This window comes from Pyxicephalus adspersus, chromosome 12 (assembly GCF_032062135.1).
Source record: "Pyxicephalus adspersus chromosome 12, UCB_Pads_2.0, whole genome shotgun sequence".
Classification (NCBI taxonomy): Eukaryota; Metazoa; Chordata; class Amphibia; order Anura; family Pyxicephalidae; genus Pyxicephalus; species Pyxicephalus adspersus.
The window spans coordinates 14,332,527-14,351,389 of record NC_092869.1 but is presented as its reverse complement, the minus strand read 5'-3'; the positions used below and the strand labels follow the sequence as shown (position 1 = coordinate 14,351,389).

The following is an 18,863-nucleotide window of genomic DNA, read 5'->3' as shown; positions in this document are numbered from 1 at the left end:
CCCATCTTGGATGTAATCTCCAGACTCTGTCACTCAAATGGCACTCCCATTGTTGTGCTATAACATGTTAGAGATGTGCCAGCATAGAAAAGTAGTACAAATACAAAAAAATATGCTGCATTTAAAATGCATCTATTACATTTTTTAACTCAAACACTTTTTGAGTATATGCACTAAACTAAACTTTGAACTAAAACTTTCTTTCTTCGCTTTGGATAGAATGAGGCTGTACCTACAAAGCTTTATCAGACAGGTAATCAGGGTAACTCTTGTAAACAACACAAAAGGAGGGGGGGGGGGCTTTTTCATTAGAGTAAGGTAAAGTGGTTAAAGCCCAACAGAAATTCCAATCTGTTCTCATTCCATTTAAAAATGAAAACTTTTTTCTTGACATACAGGGGCTAACCTAATACAAAGTATCTATTTAGTGCCTCCCCCGCCCACCTCTCACATGCAGCTCTAATGCTCTGCACAGATCTCAGTGAGGCTGCTCTGTGCTCAGCTTTCATCCAGAGGATTGCTGCTGCCAGTGAGAGGTGGTCAGGGAGCCCAGCACACAGCTCAGCCTTAATGGGAGTGGCACACAGGCAGCCCCGCCCTTATATCTGATAGCACAAGCTGGGATTTCTAATAAAAAAAAAAAGCTGCTTCTAAAATGTATCCGCCCTAGTGGGCGTGTACAATGACGTCATCAGCAGTAACTCGCTATGTACAAACTTTCATATCTCCTAAACCGTATGTTCTAATGACTTGAAAGTTGCAGGGTACACAGGGGACCCTCGCAGCCACTAAACTAAGAAATTGCAAGATATGGGGGAGACAAATTTAAAACACATGAAAATACAACATTGGGGGGGTTGCTGTTTCAAAAGAAAGTGCACATAGGAGTCCTAAATTGAAAATGTAAATTGGGGACCCCCGGGGCCACTTACATACCAAGGAGCATTGGGGTGGGGCCCCTAAATGTACACCTACCTGTCACAAATCTATAACTGTCAAACTACACTGTCTGCTTCTCTTCTTTGAACCCCAATTTCTCTAGAGCGGCAGGGTGTATGAAACCAAAAATGTGGGTGCAAGTGTGGGACACCTTTGGCTAACTCCCCTTATAAGTTCATTACTATAGCATCATTAGAACATAAAAAAACGCTGCCCTGTTACACACTACTGCCCACTTCTATTACTTGAACTCCAATTTCCCCAAAATAGGGCGTGTAAGAAACCAAAAATGTGTGGGTAACATCTGTGGCTTCATTAGAACATAAACTCTGCCCACTAAAACAAAATAGGGTTCAGGTACTGGAAGGGTACAGTCATGCATCACAGGAAGGTACGTTTTGATAGACAGAATTTTTTTGGTAATGATGCCATGGAGATGAAGGTTAGGGGCTGTTAGCCACAAGTGTCCCCCACTTGCACCTCTATTTTTGTTCTGCACCTCTCCGTTCTGAAGAAATTGGTGTTCAAGGTAGAGAAGCAGACAGGGTAGGATAATATGATAATTATAGTTCTGTGAAAGGTAGGTAAAAATTTAGGGGCCCCACCCCAATGCTTCTTACTATTTAAGTGGTCCTGGGGGTCCAAAATTTGCATTTTCAATTTTGGGCTCTTAGACATACTCTCTTTTGAAACAGCAACCCCAATATTCAGTTTTAAACTTGTGACCCCTATTTCTTTAAATTATTTATAGAAATTGGTTACCAGTAGCTATGAGGTTACCTGCTACCCTAACAATTTCAAGTCATTACGACCAATGATTTTGGAGATCTGAAGGTTTCATCACTACAAAGTGAGTTGTACAAAGTAAAGGGGATAGGTAGAACACTGATACTATTAGGGGTTACTGGATACCTCTGGCATAAACTACCAGGAACACTAAATTTGCTATGTCTTCCCCCCCCTGTTTTTTGACCACCTGGCTACAGCTTTCCCCACCGGGCTAAAAAAAAAATTTTGGGAAGAACACTGGAATATTTCCACTACACTCATTTACCTACTGTTCATTTTGGTCACAATAAAAGCACCTAGTGTCGGTGGCAGCTGTTTTAATCACCTGAATTGGGTAGCAGTGGCCACAATACCTTAGTATCAAACAATAGACCTGCTGATAATATTTTTTTTTCTATATCTCACAAAAAGAACTCTGATGGCAACTGGAATCTAAATGATAATGATGAATCACAGAGCTGGGAGGAAAAAGAAGAACATATTTCTACATGCCATGTTATTCACAGAATGGGTCAGCATTTTGAGGAAACCCAAAAGGAATCTGTTTCTACAGTAAAGAGTCTAAAGGCTGGCGAGACTGATATTTTTGCTCATATGTCCCAATGTGATCAAATTCAGGTAATGTTTTTTTTTCTTTTCTTTAGATCAAAGCAGAATTATTTTCAGTCGTCAGGTATGTAAACCATTTGTTTTAGAATAAAGGTTTTTTTGGTTATGCTATCCAACTCTTGAGTCCTCTTTGAGCTTTTTTGTTTACCTGCAACTAACCCTCCTGTTTTACAACCATTACCTCTGTGGAGGGCTTTGTAACTCAAATCTTTGTATCCCAATTTTTTAGGTCAGTCAGGTCTTAGGGGTTCCAGGACGTGTCACCCTCCTCCCTCTGGTTCACATTTTGACTCTGAATATATGGTTTTATTCTAACCTTTTATTTAATAATGTAGGTACAGTTTGTGATCTAGGTTTAACATTTCCAAGCTGGTACTTGGAAGTACTTTTACTGATTTAAAGGGATATTGTTAAATTTTAAAAGATGAGTTCCACCTTTCTAATAGTTTAGACTAGTATTAGTCCTTATGCCATCCACTTAGGTAAGCTGAAAGTACTATAGTGTTTGTGCTCAGGTACAGACTGAGGTTACTGACAAGTAAGGGGGTTTAGTGGCAATTTGTAAAGAAAAACTATTTCATAGAAATATTTAAATCTGCTTTCAATTGTACAAAGATTATTTCGTATCCTGTATTAAATCAAAATATTAATGGCTGAATACTTGATACAAACACAAATTCCTAGCACAAGCAATTGTTTAGGAAAGATAGGGCAGTCTCTGTTCCTGACACTTTTCCGAATTCTGCTTCCCCAGGAGACCCAATGGATAACCAGATGGTCCAAATAAGTTAGAGAAAAATGGAGAGTTACTAGATGCAAAGTCTGAGCAGAGCTGCAGGAGTCTGGTTGCGAGACTCCAGTTCGTAAAATGTTAGGGCTTAACCTTAACTACTTTTTGCCTGGGTCATATTTATTTATTTATTTATTTTTTTACCACAAATTAACCTATCCAGAACTTAGTACTAAACCTCAAGGTAAACCCCAAACTACTTCTTCTGGGCAGGACAATTGAAAAGGTACCATGTTTTAATGGTGAGATGAGGTGTCCTGGATCTTTCTGTGTTTGGACCCCAGATATTTATTTAGTGAGGTCTTAAAACACAGGGCCAGCAATGTAGTGCCATTCATTTTGCATTGCGTTCTCAAAAAAAGCGTGTAGTTTTAGACACGCTAGGGTAGTTGACAGCCCCTTTAAATTGTTTGAGTTGCTTTATTGCAATGAACATTAGTGTAACTTTTTTTATTTTTAATAAAGTATTAGGCTGCCTTCATCTTTCTGTTCTAAATTACCAGAATACAGACTTTAAGATTTTGCATACCTTTTTATTTTTACCATTTTAAGTTGGAATGTTGTAAGGTTTTATTTCTGTCAACAAGTAATCAAGCTGTGAGTAAAACACTGTGAATAACTCAAAAGAACAAATAGCAAAATGTTTCAGATAGGGTCAGGGGTTAAAGGGGTTAAAGACTTCAATAAACCTTGCTCTGAACATGTTTTTCAAAACTTTCCGGTACATGCTGATATTTTACAAGCTAATGTCTGTGTGAATAGGGCCTTTCTGTGAAGTACTGACATACATTTTGAGAGGTATTTTTAAAATATGGTTTACATAGTTACATAGTAGGTTAGGTTGAAAAAAGACATAAGTCCATCAAGTTCAACCACTAGGGAAATAAACATATCCCAGATATAACACCCTATAAGACATAGTTGGTCCAGAGGAAGGCAAAAAAAAAACTTGGTACAACTTGCTTCAACAGGGGAAAAACAATTCCTTCCTGATTCCATGAGGCAATCCGATGTTCCCTGGATCAACAGTCACTGTTTTTTTACTTTAAAGCCTTAATACCCAGTTATATTCTGTGCTTCTAGAAAAACATCTAGCTTTTCCTTAAAGCAATCTATAGTAGTTGCTGAAACTACTTCCCGAGGGAGCCGATTCCCCTTTTTCACAGACCTTACAGTGAAGAATCCCTTCCTTATCTGGAGCTTAAACTTCTTTTCCTCCAGACGCAAAGAGTGCCCTCTTGTTCTTTGTAATGATCTCAGAGTGAATAATGGGGAAGAGAGTTCTCTTTATTGGCCGTTTATATAGGGTGATCATATCCCCCCTTAAACGTCTCTTCTCAAGGGAGAAAAGATTCAGTTCAGCTAATCTCTCCTCATAGCTGGGCTCTTCCATTCCTTATAATAATTTAGTTGCCCTACTCTGCACTTTCTCCAATTCTACAATGTCCTTTTTGTGAACTGGTGCCCAAAACTGGACTGCATATTCCAGATGTGGTTTGACCAATGCTTTGTTCAGGGGCAAGATTAAGTCTCCATCTCTGCAGTCTATCCCTCTTTTAATACAAGAAAGTACTTTGGTAGCTTTAGATATTGCAGCTTGGCATTGCATCCTCTTATTAAGTCCATGATCTACCAGAACCTCCAGATCTTTTTCCATTTCTGACTCCCCCAAATGTATTCCCCCTAGACAGTATGAAGCATGCATGTTGTTAGCTCCCAAGTGCATAATTTTACATTTATCTATATAAAATGTCATTTGCCACTTGGCTCCTTAGGAAAATAACCTAAAAGATAAAGAGGTTGCCAGGCCTGGCTATGCAAAAAGGGAAAGGAAGCGCCAGAGGCCTACAGATACTGTTTCGGGAAAAACGAAGGAAACATCACCAGCTGCAAAAGTACTGAGGCACAAGGGTCGTCTATCCAGGGTTGTATCAAAATCTTCAACACCGAGTAAGTTTGTATAAAGAGCAACAACCAGATAAAATGCAACCACAAAGTCCAGTTGGCTGGGTACAATGTATGTGAGGGAAAGAAGTGTTTGTACCCCTGCTGATTTTGTACGTTTGCCCTCTGACAAAGAAATGATTTTATAATTGTATAATTGTAATTGTGTTTATAATTGTAATGGTAGGTTTATTGTAGCTGTGAGACAGAATAACAACGAAAGAACCCTCAAAAACCCAGTGCTCAAAAGTAAGAGCTTGATGTGCATTGTAATGAGTGAAATAAGTATTTGATCCCCTATCAACCAGCAGGACTTCAGGCTCCCAGGTGTCTTCACTGTATGCAGGTAACAAGCAGGGATTAGGAACACCCTCTGTAAGGGAGTGCTCCTGATCCAAGCTTGTTACAGTACCTGTAAAAAAGAAACCTGTCCACAGAAGCAATCAATCAGATTCCAAACTAGCCACCATGGTCAAGGCCAAAGAGCTGTCTAAGGATGTCAGGGACAAGATTGTAGACCTACACAAGGCTGGACTGGGATATAAGACTATCGCCAAGCAGTTTGGTGAGAAGGTGACAACAGTTAGCGCGATAATTTGCAAATGGAAGGAACACAAAATACCTGTCAATCTCCCTCGGTCTGAGGCTCCATCCAAAATCTCCCCTTGTGGAGTTGCAATGATCATGACAACTGTGACGGAGCAGCCAAAAACTACACGGGGGGAACTTTTCAGTGATCTCGGTGCAGCTGGGACCATAGTCATCAAGAAAACAATTGGTAACACACTGCCCCATGAAGGCCTGAAATCTTGCAGAGCCCGCAAGGTACCCCTGCTCAAGACAGCACATGTACAGGCCTGTCTGCAGTTTGCCAATAAACATCTGAATGATCCAGAAGAGAACTGGGTGAAAGTGTTGTGGTCAGATGAGACCAAAATTGGCATCAACTTGCCGAGTTTGGAGGAGTAGGAATGCTCCCTATGACCCCAAAAACACTACGTCATGGATCCCAGGAGGCTTCTGGTTGCTCATGCATGCCTAATTTTGAAGGGGCTTTTTTTTTTCCTGTAATGCGCAGTGAGATCGGCATTCTTCTTGTGAGTATGTGTGAGTTTTTTGGTTTAGTTTCATTTTAAAACACAAAATGAGTGAAGCAAAGCCATTGAAGTAAAATGTTGAGTAGGGCAACACAATGTATGGTATATTTATGAAAACAACTTTTTGAAACTTGGTCTCATTGTTCAAACGCCCCAGAGGCAATCGTGTGGAGGAGACATAGTTTCTACTTTACAAGCTCAGCATTAAAACCAATCCTGTAGTCTTGATTAAATATCCTTTAGACTAACTTCTTTCCATTTTTGTTATGTTATTTGCAACCTTGGAGAGAAGAAAGTGCTAGCCACTGAACTATCCATGACCCCTGTAACGTTTCTTACATTGCCTGTAAACATAATATCAAAGTTTATTGTTTAGGAGGGGAGTTTGTCATTTAAGAATAATACTAAAAAAACTAAATTAACTAAAATTTAATGTGGCTCACATATCAAATCATCTGACTGCTCCTTATGAACCCTCCACACAGCCAGCACATTATCTGTTGTGCAATCAAAGAATCATGTGCCACCCAGATTCTGCTGTGTTGAATGTTCTGCAATGTCCAATTTATCTCCATGGGGAAGATGTGTGTAAAAGAGATTCAGTATTTTTCCTCCATGACAAACTCCCCTCCTGAACACAAAACCTCTACAAACATCAGCAGACATTGTCTTTGTCTGTGTCCCAAACAGGCTTTAAAAAACTATCTTTCTCAAACTGTTTTAAACCTTCAGTGGGGCTCCCTATCAGTGCTATAATTGCTCCATGGGATGATGCCAAGAAAAATACCGATTTCTTGTCCTGTCTTTATTAAAGGCAATTCATGAAGACATTTTTTACACATCTGTAAAAATAGTTCTAGCACTGGGAAATGCCTAAATGCGTTTATAGATCTTGTTAACAGATTTAGATAAAGGAAACTATCCTCTTTGCAGGAGTTCTAAAATTAGAAAGTTTATGGTGCATCCTGGAATATGTATTTGACATGCATGCAAAGATCAGTGACCCAAGCAATATTCATGGAAAGCATGCTTACATTACTTTCATTAAAGAGGAAGTAAACCCAAAAACTACCCAAAACAAAAAATACATTGGGTCCCGCGTCATCCTGGTATCAGTCTTCGGACTGGCGCGCTAGTCGTCACCATCTTTCCTCTGTTCTTCCCGCGTCGCCCAACGCAGGTGTGAGATCGGGTGCTGTAGATGGAGGGGAAAAACCTGCTGATCTCACTGCGCATGGGTGAGATGAGCAATGTCTTTCTCTTTTGGCGAAAGGACTCCTTCTGTGCATGCCCAAGATGCTCAGGTATGGGCAGAAGGAGCAGCCAAGAGCCTCCCGGGATGCGTGGAATAGTTATCCTGGGAGGCTCTGTGCTCCCATTCATTTTATTTTTTTTTTTTTGTCTACCTTTTTCTTTAAAATAAAAATTCTGAGTTTAGGTACACTTATTACAGCAATATAAATAGTTAGAGTTGATTTGCTGCTTATTTAAAATAAATGATCTGCTCAGTGCACAATTTTTTTTTTTCTAAATGCTTTATTTTGTAAAAAAAATAAGGGGACGGGAGAAGAATGAACATAAGCCCAATCTCGCGCCTGTGCAAAAGGAGGGGGCAGCTCCCATCTGTTCCTCTGAGTAGGGGCTGAATGGAAGCCAGTTGTATAGAGGGATTGAAGGCTTTTGATTTTTTTTTTTTTTATTTAAATTTCCGCTTTAAATCTTGTTGTCTTGACCCTGTTGACATGTATTTTAGGTTGTACAGTGGGATATTTTTGAATGGAAGGATAAGATCAACTTTCTTTTCAACAAATAATTATTGTGCAACAGTCCTATACCTTTCCTTTTTGGTTTTGCATGCACAGGTTGGAATCTGATAATTTTTTTTTTTAATTTAAAGATTTCAAAAAACTACATGAAGCGCATTTTAAGAAAATGGAGTCTATTGATAAGTACATGGAGAGAAAACAAAAACGTCTGGAGGCTGTGAGCAGTTCTATTCATGAAGTCAAGGTATTTTAATACAATTTTTAAACATAACAAGGGTTTTTATGATCTGTTGTTGTATTATATATGATACCTTGCTTCTATAAATTATAAATAAAGTAAATTTAGAATTATGACTGTTAAATACATTGCTTATAAAGGCTGCTCATTTGTAAACTGATAGAGCAAACACCCCTTTTTTAACTAATGTTAGAATGTAAGAAGCTTTGGACCAATTAACATGCATATAACTTTTGCTCAAGCACATCCTGCAGTGGGGTAATTTATCCCTGTCACTGTCACTGTCAAATGTGCTGAACGTGGGACACATTTTGTGGGAAAAAATGACATAACATAAAAAATAGGTTATATGACTGTTTAAATGTTTGCAGCCACAACAAACCCCTTTCCTAATACTGCTAAATGTGCTTGTTATAAGGACTGTCAACAATAAAACTGTGGAGTATCATTACTATAAATATATAATTATAAATTTTTGTATAAATGTTTTTAAAATGTGCACTGTTCCACCAGCTTTGTGAGTCAGAAGCTGGCGGTGTACATCAGAACTAAACGAAAGTTTTTTGAAAGAACTGCTCCACTGACTACACCCTGTGGCCTGATTTTAATTATATGGAATAGGCCACGGTGTGCAAAGCAAAATGCAGTGTAATGAACACATGTTAACCGTATCCACTCTCACTTTTAAATAAACCACAGTTCAGTATTTCTAGCAAATGTATTCACTATGCTTAGGCCCTCTGCTTCCTTAGGTGGGTTTGACCAAAAAATGGTATTGAGTAACATCAAGAAACCGATCTGTTCTAACCAGTCCTTTTCAAAGTGCACCGGTATCCATCATCCTTTGTGATCCTGAAGTGATTTGCCTAACCTGTCAACCTCTTAGACTTGGAGCTCCATGCAAACTTATTAGGGTCCTGAGGGCCTTTTATGCTTTCCCTTTAGAGGTACCTTAGAAAAATCGCTTTTGGAAGATAGCTTTACTGGTTGCCATGATGCTAAGAACAGTTATCCAAATTGACAGCTGTCTTGCAAATTGTCTTTCTAGGCCTTCAAAATAGGTGGTCTGATAACTTCAGTTTTTTGTTCTTTCCCAAGATAGTGACTTTATTTCACCATAAAAAAAGAACATATTGCCTCCCTTTTTTTAATATTTAAAGGATATTGTTGGTCACTCTGGACCTTGTAAAAACAGTCAGGATCCTCCTAAACTGCACCTGTAAGAGGTAAAAGTGGAATATGATTTTTATGGTGAGTAAATATAAGTGACCATTGTTGATATAGATATTATTTTTTATTATGTTTAATTGCTGACAAATCAAGAAGACACTACTCAAAGAGGGGCTTTATTTTTTTTTTTTTGCCAGTAGCCTTATCTTAAGATGCTTTGTTTTTTTCTATGCAGATGATGGCAATGAATTCTAACCTGTTGACAGAAGCTGAGAAGACTCCAGTCAGTAGTTCAGAGGTAATGTGAAGGCGAAAACTATCATGCAATGTTAGTTACAAAGTTATGATTCATGTTAGTAATTTTCTTTTCACGAGGTGTTATAACATTTAAGCAGCTTACAACTTGATGAATCTGATATTCCCAAAGACTGTAATTGAAACACATGAACCTAGAAGAGGCAATAGATCAATAGAGGCAGCATAATTGCAATGCTGTAAATTTAAACTTAAATTGTAAATAGCTAGCTAAAAAACAAACAAATGTAGACTAAATGTGCAAGTAACCTAAAATAGTAATTATATTGTATAACCTGCATAAAGTAAAATATATACAACCATCCCATCCCATCAATTTAGACAAAATCAGTTCCATACATATAGTTTGTACAGGAATAGCAAAATAAAGCTACTCTTTTTTTGAGGAACAAATATTCTCACAGTTCATTTATATAGATTGCAAGAACTGGACTTCAATATATTTTCAGGGTTCTCCCCAGGCCCTTTTAGCTGGGCGCACCACCCGACACTTTCCAGCACCCACCCGGCTGTTTTTGGGTGGTTACTAAAGAGTTTGGTCACAATACAGGGGCTGCCACCCACCTACAATTTCTTCCCACCCGGCTTAAAAAAATTTCTGGGTTGAGCACTGATTTTATTTATTGGTTTCTGCTTTCTGTTCAGGTTTAGGCTTTTAAGCTTTTGCCTGACATACCATATACAGTAACTGTATGGGTGTAGCCAGTGACTATAAAAAGAGGCAATTGGATTCACAATTATAGGACATGCAAAGCGATTGGCAAGTATATTACCAATGACTAGTTTCACTTTGACAAACCTAAAAATATTGGGAATGGCCAAACGTTTAACCCAATTTCACTATATCTTTCTAAAGCTTAACCTCCCTGTCAGTATTCCCAAGTGTGGCTCGAAGTGGATTTTCCATACCAAAAGCGGTAACCACGAGCCACACTGGGGGTGGATTTTCCAGGCAGGTTAAAACTCCTACTATGTTCCAGCGGTGACCTCCAGCGATGTCCAGCGACTTCTTCCCTGCCGATGCTGGCCGGCCGCGCATCTGTTCAAGCTGTTGATGGCTGGCATCTGCGTCCCCAGCGTGTGAACGGCTGGGCATATGCTCGCGAGTGTGTGCCTGGAGGGCAGGAAAATTTAAAATATTGAGGATTTTTAAATGCACCACTTTTGCATTTAAAAATCCTCAATAATCCTACAGCCAAGGGGGTTAAGAAAGCTAATCAAACGGATTCCACGCCTGAAAACCACCAGCCTCTGTTTTTAATTAACCACCTGGCCGTTAAACCCAAACTTTTCTCAGGTGGTTAAAAATATAAACAAACGTTATATTGCAATCCGATTGTCATACATTGTATGTATGTATCATACAACTGAAAGCATATACTTACCCTGTCCCCGCAGCTCCTCCAGCAGCAATAAAAAATTTGCTATTGATGCTGGCATCTGCAGTGAGATGTGTGAAGCACAATGCAGAAATCCTGCATTGTGCTTTGCATCTCTCCGGAGATGCCAGCAGCAGCAGCTCCAGCGTCTGTGTGCCTGTGTGAGCAAGCAGGGAAATCCCCCACTCACATCACCCCGGGAGGATGAGTCATCTTCCGGGTGATGTATTGGGGAGAGTGTCTGGGAGGGAAATTTAAAAGCAGATTACAATGTAATCTGCTTTTAAATGGTTTTTACAGTATACAAAATATATTTATGTGGTTTTGTCTATAGGTATGTGATGTTGGATATAGGTATGGATGTTGTTTTCAAATTTACCACACTAGGGAGGTGTTTTAGAAAAATATATTACTATACAGTATACCGAATTATTGCATTTTCAGTATTTTTGATTTATGTATTTTTGTTTAAGCTGATTTTTGTGTTTTTTATTTAATTTTATTAAAAGTACATTTTTTTTTATTTTTTTTTAGATGATTGTGTTTTAAACTTTTTTTATATTCATGATATCTACTAGACCCTTGTTCATACATATTTCTGTAAGTTACAGGTCTACAATTTAAAAAATTTTTTTTAATGAAAAACAGTGTACCCCTTTTGGTACAGAAATCTAGACATCAGTGAAACGCCCAGGAGGTTATTGTGTTAGCTGTGTGCAGTGACACCTAACTCTTTACTGGCTACATTATATATCTCCATAGGCTCCATGAAATGTGATTAGATCCACCGTCAGGGAGCTAATGCCAGGGGCTGATTTATAGTTGAATTTTCAGATAAGTGAATGGTGGTGCACAGCCATAAGATTAATAATGGATAAAAAAGATAAGCAAGCTATTTTTAAATAGGGTTTTGGGACACTTTAGGTACATATTCGTTGTTCTTAGCACTTAAATGGAAAACACTGTTTTGGAGGAACCCCTAAGTGTGTTCTGGATTCTTGTTTAACCATCTCTAGGTGGTCAACTAGACAATTCAAACATATGTTCTTGATAATTGGTTCCATTCTTTTGTGTGGGGAGGTTTTCCTCCAGGCCTTTTGGTGTCTTTTTTGCATTCTGACATCCAAGCTTCTTTTGTCCAGATTTTCAAGTCTAACAGGGCTCACATTAGGTCTGATTTATCAAAGCTCTCCAAGACTGAAGAAGATCATGGGAGAACCTGGGTGATCCACTAAAACCTAGAACTGATTCCTTAAAAATCATTGAGGGTGTTTGGCAAATATTTTCAAATCTGGACCAGATCAATTCTAGGTTTGCTGGATCACCTTTGTTCTCCCAGGATCGTCTATCTTCTCTTAGTCATCTTTTAATGCTAGATTGTGAATAATGTCCTTCGGACAACTTCATGAGGTGCAGGGGGTCCCCAATTTTTACATATCAGGAAGTAAGAAAAATTACTTCTGGATGTGAGGGAAATTACCCCTCAGAACTGTGGTGCCAAACTATCTTTCATCTGGGGCCACTGTACATTGGGACATTGGGATTAAACTTGTGGGCCACAATGCAAACACACATTAAAGATGTATGTTTAAAACTAGAATAGATTTAAAGCGTACCTAAACTCAGAATATTCAATTTACATAAAAGGGTAGACAACCCTTTTATGTAAGGTAAAAATTCTGTTATTTTGTGTTTTTTTTTTTTTTTAACCACCTGAGCGTTACACTGAGGTCTAGATTTCTGTACCAAAAGTGATCCACTGTTTTTCATGAAATTTTTTTTTTAAATTGTAGACCTGTAACTTACAGAAATATGTCCGAACAAGGGTTCTAGTAGATAATATAAATATAAAAAATGTTTGAAACACACAATTATGTAAAAAAAAAATACTTTTAATAAAATTAAAGGAAATTAGGCGAAGATCAGCAAAGGTAAAATAAGACACAGTGTTACACACTAGCCATCCAGGGAATAACTGGCAATTTTTAAAACTTTGATTCTGTATTTATTGGGGTTTGTTTTGAATTATTTTGTATTTGATTGGATACGGGAGTTTGTATCCAATCCAATACAAAATAAGAATTTGAATTTGCAAGTTATTTACTTTTATTTTATTTTTTTTAATTTTTTTGTATTGGATTGGATACTGGAGTTTGTATTCAATCCAATACAAAATGAGCGTTTGAATTTACCAGTTATGTACTTTGTATTAATTTTATATTATTTTGTATTGGATTGGATACGCAAGTTTGTATCCAATCAAATACAAAATATAAATTTGAATTTCCAAGTTATTTACTTTTATTTTATTTTTTGTATTGGATTGGATACAGGAGTTTGTATTCAATCCAATACAAAATGAGTTTGAATTTACCAATTACAAACTTTGTATTTATTTGAATTATTTTGTATTGGATTGAATACAGGAGTTTGTATTGAATCCAATACAAAATGAATGAATGAGTTTCTATTTGAATTTCCCGCACACGCGCCGACGTCATCACGCACGCAGGGAGGAGCCGTCCGGTTTTTTTTTCTCCGCCGGACGGCTTCTCCCTTCAGAGATCATCCGGCGCTGGAACGAGAAGGACGTGGGACGATCAGCGGGAGCAGGTAAGATGCCGGCCGGCATCTTACCGGTCCCGCTGGCACCCGACGCTGGAGAGGGAGATCGACAGACGACGATGGACGGAGGACGACGCTGGAAAAGGAAAACAACGCTGGAATAGGAAAACGACGCTGGATGTGCACATCCAGCGGGACCATGGAGGTAAGGCTGTGACAAAAATACGGGCTTAACCATCCTAGCCATTTTTTTTTGCCCGTACGAAGGTCGGGCATAACGGCTAGGTGGTTAAGCAACTCCCTTTAAAAAAAAATACCAGTACAGCACTGCCCCCTAATTCTCGATTACCTAGGCAACTCGGGCATGCGCAGAAGAAGCTCTTTCGGCAAAAGGGAAAGAAATTGCTGATCTCACGCATGCGCAGTGAGGTCGGCTAATTTTTTTCTTATCTACGTCATCCGATCTTGTGCCTGCATCGCGTGATGTAGGGAGAAGAACCCTGAAGAACAGAGAAGAGAAGATGGCGGTTTATGGGTTTACTTCCTATTTAATTTAAAATGAAATGAAATTGAAATGTTTCTAGTTACCGTAATTTAGATGCACCAAATAAGAGATGACAATTTGATGCTCATTTTATTAATGAAAGATAGTAAACTAAAGCTTTTCTACAGTGCTGGGTGGTCATATATTGCTCCCTGCTCACAATCCTGTACCAAAGAGCAGAAACTACACCATACAATTGTCAGTTATTGGCCCTCTAACTTTCTTTGTACCCCAAAATTTTTGCAATAGATCCTTCCAGAGAAAATGCAATTCTTGTGACAGATAGTCAATAGGGACATGTTCTTACTGCTACATCTTCAGGTCCCTACATCTCTCCATTCCTGAGAAATTAGGGTTCACAATAGATAAACAGGAGATGTGCACCACATCCGCAAGACAACGAGCAGAGTAGGAGCCAGGAGAGGGCTAAAAAAAAATTAGTTTGGGCTTAGATCTACTTTAGGTGACCAGTTCATATGTGTAACCTGACAAATATCCATGAGCTGAAGCAGAAGAAGGAATAGACAAAAAATACTCTTAAATAAAATTTAAAAAAATAAATAAAATGATGATCATTCATTTCTTGTTCGGTCACTTACTTAAAAACTAAATTTAGAACTATTTGCTAACTGCTGCCAGCCTATCACATGTGTCTTGAGTGGGAACTTTTGGTTATTTTACCATGTATTGTAGGGCCCCTGTTCTTGCTATTAGAAAACCAGAGAAATGATGGGCATCAGACTCTGGAGGGAGTGCATGCAAACAGCAAAGAGGTTGTGAGAGCACTGAAATGCAAGAAAGGAAGAAAACAAAAAGTGATTATAGTATTTTTTTGAACAACCAGAAAATGGTTTGTGTTATACACAGTGGTTTATTAAACTGTCATCCAGTTGTGATTTAGGACTGCTTAGAACTACTAAGATCCAAAACAGATAATGAAAACAGTCTAGGGTTCTGCATTTTTTTTAATTAGTCAAATGACCTTTAGTCTGAGTCTAACGCTAGAACATGGTATAAAGTTTAAGAAAAATAAACTTGTGTTTATGTTTGGATATTTTAAACTTGGAGAATCTTGTTTGAGTCTTGTTTTGACAGGCAAACTTGGCATTTAAATAGTGAAACCATGTTTTAAAATAGAATTTGGGTTGGGGAACAGGCGAAAATATGGTCCATAGTCGGCCACATTGGTGCCTCCAAAAATTTAGGAAATATACACCAGGAATAAATGTATGTGCATATTATTTGTGAAGGTTAAAGTTTAAAAAAAAAAAAAAAAACATTTGCAGCCGTTTTATTTTAGATATGAATATTTAACATTTTAGAATACTTCAAATAACCCTATTTAATCTCCCTCAGGTTCTCAGAAATTACAAAGGATAATGAGCATAAGAGATCATTGATAAAGACACCAACTAGAAAGTCCTCTTGCTTTAAAACACCAGAGAGTAAAACAAGAAGAAGCTTTCCACAACATAAAACTGAACCAGTATCTAATGCAGATAAAGATTTAAAACTGTGTGTGACTGACCTGGAATCTGAAGAAAGCAAGAGTTTACTAAACAAAAAAAGGTCTGCCGAAAATAAAATGAATCAGTCAGGTATTTACATTATTATTGAGAGCTATATAGAGCAGTAAAGCCTGAATGTTTGTCAATGTGGAAAACAGAAATTGGAGAGTTGATTTAAATAAACCTTTGTGTATGACTGTAGTGTAGCTTCCATTGCTGTGTTATCAGGTTGTAAAGCCATGATTTAGGGCAGCGGTTGCCAACCGGTTGTCCGTGGCTCTGGCCCCGGTGTGCCAGAGCCACCTACCAGAACCGCGGACCGTGTCTCCCGTATGCATGGCAGGCTCAGGGCGGTGGGCGTGTTGAATCCCTGGACACAACCTGCCCACTCTCCTATCGCAGACTCAGACCAGCGATGGGACGGGTGGGCGAGAGGGGGCGGGTTTTGGCATAATGACATCACTCTAGGGGAAGTTTCTTCTCCTTTCAGTGACACACGGCTCCCCGTGCATGCGCAGTCCGGTGTCTGTCAATTTAGTGGTCTGTAACATCCAAAAGGTTGTCGACCACTGATTTAGGGTGCTGATCTTGGGGCCTGCACCCTAAAAAAGCAATGGCTGACTTCTCACCTTTTAAATAGAGGTTAAGTCGTTATTCTGTATTTGCAACCTCTTTATGAAACCATTCATAACACTCACAACTTTTCTAAAACTGGAGCATGAATATACATATACAGCTTGGATATTGTTTCAAGAGGTTACCTGCTTTAGCCATTTGCAGTCCTTCTTTAAGCTGATAGTCTAAAGCGGAACTAAGTTCGTTGGTGAGTGGTGAGCTTCTGCCATAATTGGCAAGTATGCACAGCCTACTTGACAATTATGGCACATGCATATGACAGGTCCTGGACTTGTCATCGCTGCAGGCATGGGAGCCGAAATTTTCACCAGAAGTCTGCTGTGGAGTTGGTGATCCCCCTCACTGATTGGAGTTACATTGTACCAGGTGGCTGGCTCTGGCTGCAGCAATACTGCATACAGAGCCAGACAGTAAGCTAAGCATAAAGCCACCAGTGAGTTTAGGTCTGCTTTAGGTGCTTATTCTACATGCTGTAATTCACACTTTAATTTTTCACCTTATTTTTAGTGTGTGTGTGTGTGTCAGCTTTATCCCAATATAGTAGTAGAAAACTATCCAATTTCTTTAACCAAAAAGTTTGGCCGTGTCAACAGTTATAATATTTGAGTATTGTATAGACATGTTTTGAAAAATGTTATTTGCGTCCCATTGAAGCAACATAGCCTATTTTTTTCATTATGTGTGATGAGTTATACTTGGGTAATTTTACTAATTCCTTATGTTCTTTCTGGATAAAGTTATGGTTTCAATTGGGATAACAAGACAACAAAAAGAAAACCTTTTTTTGCCTGTTTAAATATAGCATGGAAAATAGTTTTTATCTTTTGATTGTCAGGATCACTTATGACATTGTCATATCGTTGGACTACAGAATAAATATGTGTTGTGAAGAATAGGGTGGTTTTCAGTAGTAAAAAAAAATGGAGATGGTTACCTTTTTCTATTCCACCCAAAACAGGACCTAGAAGTTAAATACCTTTCTGAATTTACAGGGTCTTTATTAGTATAAAATATTGTACTATGTGAATTTATTGCCTATATGATTTTCCCCCTAACATGCATTTTAATACTGTTTTTGTATAGCTACTACTCCCTTTAAATTTACTGCACAACTAACAGAAACTCCAAACACCAATAAAAAGTTTGATCTTCAGGCAAGTTTGGCACGGCCACTTGGTTATCAGCCCCACAAAGGTGAGCATGAATAAATATTCCAGAATATGAAAAATAATCCGTAGATTTGTCTTTTATCTGACAAATTGCTTGATTTAGTTTAAAGCAGTTATAAAGCCAGTTTTGATACTCCTGCTTTTGTACCAGACTCTTGATGACCACTCCAAACATTTTACAATACACCCACCCTTTGGGATGAGGCTGGGGCTCCATGTAAGCCTAAAGGGAGGACTATATACTGGTACAGCCAATCTGATGTTCTTTGGAACATGCTGTAGGATTCCTCTATAATCTATACACCATTTTTCTTACGTCAAATACGCAGTAAAGTTTTATCTTTACTTAGTAGACAGTGTTTCTGAATTCAAACCTCTGATAGGTTGAACTTGATGGACTTTTTTCAACCTAACCTACTATGTAACTATATATATATCGATATATATTTTAGTTTAGAAACCTTCCTATTTTGCAGTATATTATTGGGATAATAAATTGTATTTAGAGGACCATTGGCTATATTTTCTTCTGGATCTTTTTATACGGTAGGCACTTAAATAAGGTCAATGTTCATATGCATAATCTAGTGCTTTTAATTAAGTTATCTATAAACCAAATGTTTTTAAAGAAACTTTCTACATGTCCTAGGTAAACTGAAACCTTGGGGTCAAGCTAAAGAGAACCATGCTAGCAACAAGAATACTGTATCAGCAATGAAGGATAGTTTCAAACAGCCTATACTTCCAACACGGTAGGTGCTTACTTAAAGAGAACTTGCTGAATGTATAATGCAATGTGTGCTTTAAAAAATGCCCTGAAGTGTGTGTGTGTGTGTGTGTGTGTGTGTGTGTGTGTGTAGAAATTTCTCAAACCCTCTGGGGTCCAGGACATAAAGAAAAATGCTTGTTTTCTTTGTCCAACACAAACCCTGGAGATACTCATTGGGTGATTTAGCAAACCTGGAATGGTTCTAGTCCAGGATTGAAACAATTTGCCAAATATTAGCAAATCATTTTAGGAAATCCATACCAGGCTATTTGGATTACCCAAGTTTACCTATCATATTTTGTCATCCACAGTCTTGGAGCTTTAATAAATCAGGCGTGTATAGGTGATTAAACTAGGTGATACACATACACCAGCCTCAATATTGCCAGTCAGTGCTTCACATAGCTTCTCTCAGCTTTCACAGACTTGAGGCCTGTATTTTACAGAAAAGCCAGAAAGTTTTTTAACACTTGTATTGTAGCCTTTGTTTTGAACTACTACAGTAGTGGAACAAATTCTGTGCAATAGATTTTTGACTGAAGGTGGATTTGATTTTGGTGATTCACTAAGTAGACTGGGTATTTTGTGAAAGTTAGAGACAAACCCCCTACAGAATCTCATATATTTGAGACCTGT

At 38.2% G+C, this 18,863-nt stretch overlaps 1 protein-coding gene across 1 annotated transcript in view; it reads left to right on the top strand.

Annotated features, from left to right (window-relative positions):
- Positions 1–18,863, top strand: part of NUSAP1 (nucleolar and spindle associated protein 1) — a 29,847-nt gene that overhangs the window by 7,651 nt on the left and 3,333 nt on the right. The window contains exons 3-10 of the mRNA XM_072428763.1: positions 2,140–2,346; positions 4,903–5,077; positions 8,066–8,178; positions 9,578–9,640; positions 11,371–11,390; positions 15,502–15,743; positions 17,373–17,483; positions 18,108–18,210. Coding sequence (XP_072284864.1) covers positions 2,140–2,346; positions 4,903–5,077; positions 8,066–8,178; positions 9,578–9,640; positions 11,371–11,390; positions 15,502–15,743; positions 17,373–17,483; positions 18,108–18,210 — 1,034 coding nt within the window. The remainder of the gene's footprint in view (positions 1–2,139; positions 2,347–4,902; positions 5,078–8,065; positions 8,179–9,577; positions 9,641–11,370; positions 11,391–15,501; positions 15,744–17,372; positions 17,484–18,107; positions 18,211–18,863) is intronic.